The sequence below is a fragment of the Echinops telfairi genome, unplaced genomic scaffold, assembly GCF_000313985.2.
Source record: "Echinops telfairi isolate 266 unplaced genomic scaffold, ASM31398v2 ScPeMD7_2;HRSCAF=8, whole genome shotgun sequence".
Lineage (NCBI taxonomy): Eukaryota > Metazoa > Chordata > Mammalia > Afrosoricida > Tenrecidae > Echinops > Echinops telfairi.
In genome coordinates, this window is record NW_022103898.1 from 611638 (window position 1) to 615912 (window position 4275).

A 4275-nucleotide genomic window follows, 5' to 3' on the forward strand; every position below is an offset into this window, starting at 1 on the left:
CACAGCCATGGGCCTCTGGGCCCTGAGGTGGCTAGTTACCTCCTCCAGGCGCTTGTACCGCAGCGGTTTCACGGCAAGGGCCTCACTGCTCCACGTGCCGGGCCGGATCCAGTACTCGGCCTCCACCCAGTCCCCCTTGCAGGGCCGGAAACCTGGGCCGTGGAGGAGGGAGAGGACTAAGCCCCGGAGGGGGACACACCGTAGCTGTGTCTGGGCCCGTGGGGCAGTCAGAAGGTGGCCTCTGGTGATGGTCAAAGCTGCAGTTGTGGGCCCCCCAGTGGCTGGGAGGGGTCACCCTCAGGCAGGCTGCTGGGACACGTACAGCTGCCCATCCAGAGCCAGGCCTGCTCTTGAGCCCCACGTCCTATCGAGCAGGGCCCCAGGTAGCTGCCATTTTGTTCTGAACTGCCTGGATGACCACTACCTGGGGTGCACACCGGCTCCCTGAGCAAGCAGGCACTCTGCGCAGGACAAGGACACAGGTGCAAGCATGGACAGACGGACGGCGCCCTGCTGTAGGCCCCTGAGCACGTGCTGTGAGCTCAAGGAGTCTGGTGGCAGGACGCAGGCGGTGTGCCAACTCCCAGGCACCCCACTCCAGAGCCTGCAGGTGCCACCCCCGCCAACCACCACCCAGTTATAGGAATGGTGCACCCTGCGTACCTACACACATGCCCTCCCTGAGGCCTGAGCACCTTCACACTCATTCGCCCTCCCTGATCGTGGCGGGAGGAGGGCGGCCTGTACCTTCGCACACACAGGTCAGTGGGAAGTACGTGGTCTGGTTGATGTAGCCGGCGCCCTCTGTCAGTGAGGTCACACAGCCAATCAGAAGGTGGGTGCTGGGATCGGCTGGCCCTCTGCTGTTCTTCATGTCATCGTCATCTTCCCACGAGTCAGAGACGGCCTCCACCTGGGCAGAGGTCAGCCCGTGGGCAGGTCAGCCTGTTCAGCCCTTGCTGCAGACAGGCTGCCTGCCCAGAGGAGGGCCAGGAGCGACAGTGACCCTAGAGCAGCTGTGAGGGCACGAGGACCAGGCCCCTCGCACAGGGGCTGCGGCAGGTGCTCACAGGAAGGAGGAAGTGGCACTGGACCCATCTGGGAATGGACAAAGCTGGGAAGGGGTAGCAGTGGGCGGGGCACTGCCAGGGGAGGGAAGATGGGTCCTCCACAGAGGCTGGGCCAGCGGCACACGCTGACCTTCTGGGGTGCCCTGTGCATCTGCAACAGAAGCATGGCAGGCCCGGCTCTGGGTCTCCCACATGGCCCACGTCACAACCAGACAAGCAGCAGATGGAATGCAGAAGTGGCAGCCACTGTCCACAACAGTGCAACTGTCTCCCACTGCCCAGCAGCAGGTGTGTCTGCTCCTGCCCCTCTGAGCTGGCCCTCGTCTGAGGGCAGGAGGCTGACTGAGAGTCTTGTCAGCATGACAGCTCTCCTAAACCGAGTAATAGGAACACTCAGGGCACTGAAGCTAGGAGAGGGGGACATGAGAGGGTTCCAGTGTCGCCCAAACACAAATGTTGGGTGAGGGGGGCCTCTGTTCCCAGCACTGAGCTCCTCCAGGGAAACGAGTTGGGAGAAGCAGGTCCCCAGGGGCTAAGAGTGAGCCCCGCAGGGAAGTCTACGGCAAAGTCGACTCCCTGCAGGGAGACATGTGTCAGGGCAACCTGGGTGTGCCTCTCTGAGATTCCACGTGACAAAAAGAGCCTTCTGAGGCTCCCAACAGAACCCAGAGTCACGAGGAAAGACAGACACGGAAAGTGGACTGTGGTAGAGAAGTGCTGGACACCGTGCACATAATGATTCTCCAGAGACCACCGTGGATCCAAGCACTATAAGTGCCCACAGCAAACCAACATGAGGAGCTAGTCACTGCACTACAGTGGCGCAATGCAAATCCAAATCATGCCCCCACATCTCATTTTGAGACCTCCAATACCCTGCAGCCTCGCTGATGTGCCCACGTCTCACGCTCAGACTGCCCACACCCTGCAGCCTCACCCCCGTGCCTGGAGGACTTTGTACCAACAAGGGGTAAGGAAGCAGACGCTTTGACCTTCAGGTTTAAACTGCAGAAACGCTGCTTTCACATGAGAAGACTCTCGAGCTTTGCGAGTCTGATAACACAGTAATCATCTAATAATCCTTGCTTCAAAATCACAGTCTGGAAACATGAGAAAACAAAGGCTGACCATCCAGGCTGACTTCACCTCCCGGGGCAGGTTCCCAGTGGACAGTCACAGTAACACACACACACTCACCCTCTGAATCGACAGAAGGGCACGGCAGTGACCTGCCACAGCCTGCCCTGCCACGCCCGCCCGTCCCTGCAGGCTCACCCGGATGGCTCTCAGGCCCTTGGACACCCAGTTCTCCTCCACGATGGCAACCACCTCCTGCCCGACGCTCAGCAGCACTTTGCTGGCAACCACCTCGTTGGAGAAGTAGATCAGGTCATCGATCATGCCGTAATCGCTGCAGTAGCGCGTCACAACGCCCTGCACTGTTTTCAGCTTGGTGTCGCCTGCCAGCCAAAACCGTGGCCGTGTTAAGCCCAGCCCTCCAGAAAGGCCTGCTGAAGCCCCCTCCCCCCTCCCACAGGGCCTGCGGGGCCACCTGAGCCCGCGCAGTCAAGAGAGCCCCATGCTGGCCTCTAAGGCAGACTTCCCAAGGCCCTCTGGCACACGGCCAGAGGACCTGTGGCCAGGGCTTCCATACCCAGCTCCTCCACTAGCCCCCAGTGTGGCGGCCCTGGGCAAAACCCTCCGTCACCCTCAGCCAGTCCTCCCTTTACCCACTTAGTGACATGTGAGCGTTAAGCCCACTGCCACAGTCGATGCCAGCTCTTAGGGATACTGTAGGGCAGAGTCAATGTGCATTTAACTGGGGTAGACAGCATCAGCTTTCTCCCACGGGTGGTGGGTGGGTTTGAACTGCTGGCCTTGTGGCAATTTGCCCCATGCTCAGCCCACTGCACCACCAGGGCTCCTGGCTTGAGGGCTATGTGACGGAATACAAGCATGTGCTCTGGGCAGCTAGGTAGGCTCGGGTGCCCACCTGACCTTAACCTGTCTCCCTTCATCATCCCAGCATTGAGGGTCCCACTCCTCTGCCACTCTGGGCCCAACCCTTCCCTGGCATCCTAGTCTTGGGGGGAGTGCTTTTACAGCTGGGCTCCGGCCAAGAGCAACATGCCCAGTGGGTCCCCCAGCTGTTGGGTGTTGACACCAGATCCTAACTCTTCTCAAGTGGGAGCATGGTGGAGCACTACTGGCCGGACATGGACCGGAGACAGAGGCTGAGCCGGGACCAGGGATGGAGAGCCAGCATCCCAGCTTGCCAGCGGGGAGACTCCAGCTGGACACCCAAGACCACGGGAGGTACATCCTTTGCTCAGGGCAGAGGAGGGCAGGTGGTGTGGGCATCCTGTCGAGTTGCTGGCCACACCAAACCAGAGGAAACGAGGGTGACGGACAAACCATGGAGACCCCAAACAGTAGCATGAATGGCCAAGACACCCCCCTCCCCCTGCCCCGCAAAGCACTGCTTAAGAATGCGAAGGCCTCTAAATGATGGTGGAGGAAGTGCAGCCGTCAGAAAAAAGATGTGGTCAGAGCAAAGATGGCTCCTGTTTCCGCACCTGGAGGGCTCCTCGCCCCTGTACCCAAGGTTGGGCACCACTCCTTTCCACCACCCCACTCCCCTGTACAGGAGGAGGATGACCCCGTGCCCCAAGCCGGGCAGGATGGGCACCCTGCCTCCGTGCGCGGAGAATGGACACCTGCGTCCCCGTGCCCAGGGGGAGGACGCCCTCCGTGTCTGCGCGCCGGGTCAAGGGTGGACCTCCATGTCCGCGCGCCCCCACGCGCGGAAGGACGCCCTGGACAGAGCACAGAACCTGCATCCGCGCTGCCACCCGCACCTTCCGCGAGCTCCAGCCCGGCTTCCTCCGCGGGGGAATCCGCCCGCCTCCAGAAGAAGGCCAGCAGCTTGGCCGCGAGGCGCAGCATGTTCACACCCGCCGCAGGTGCGCTCCACCGCCTCAGTCGCCCGAGGCGCAGCACGCGGATGCGCAGTTCCGCAGCTCGTGGCCAATGGCGACGCCGAGTCGCGCCGCTCCAGCGCCCGCTTCCCGCTGCCTTGAGTGGCCAATGGCAGCGTCGCACCAGGCCTGCGCCCGCCGCCGCTGCTCTGGCTGGCCAATGGCAACGCCGCGCCCGCCTCTGATGCTCCGGCTGGCCAATGGCGACGCCGCGCCCTCCCTGGCCG

General features: G+C 62.0%; 1 protein-coding gene across 1 annotated transcript in view; it reads right to left on the minus strand.

Annotated features, from left to right (window-relative positions):
• The window catches only part of MOV10L1 (Mov10 like RISC complex RNA helicase 1), a 28592-nt gene extending 24576 nt beyond the window's left edge, over positions 1 to 4016 (minus strand). Inside the window, exons 1-4 of the mRNA XM_030885670.2 lie at positions 3929 to 4016; positions 2346 to 2530; positions 748 to 913; positions 40 to 152 (exon numbers count right to left, since the gene is read on the minus strand). Coding sequence (XP_030741530.2) covers positions 40 to 152; positions 748 to 913; positions 2346 to 2530; positions 3929 to 4016 — 552 coding nt within the window. The remainder of the gene's footprint in view (positions 1 to 39; positions 153 to 747; positions 914 to 2345; positions 2531 to 3928) is intronic.
• Positions 4017 to 4275: the final 259 nt, after the last annotated feature.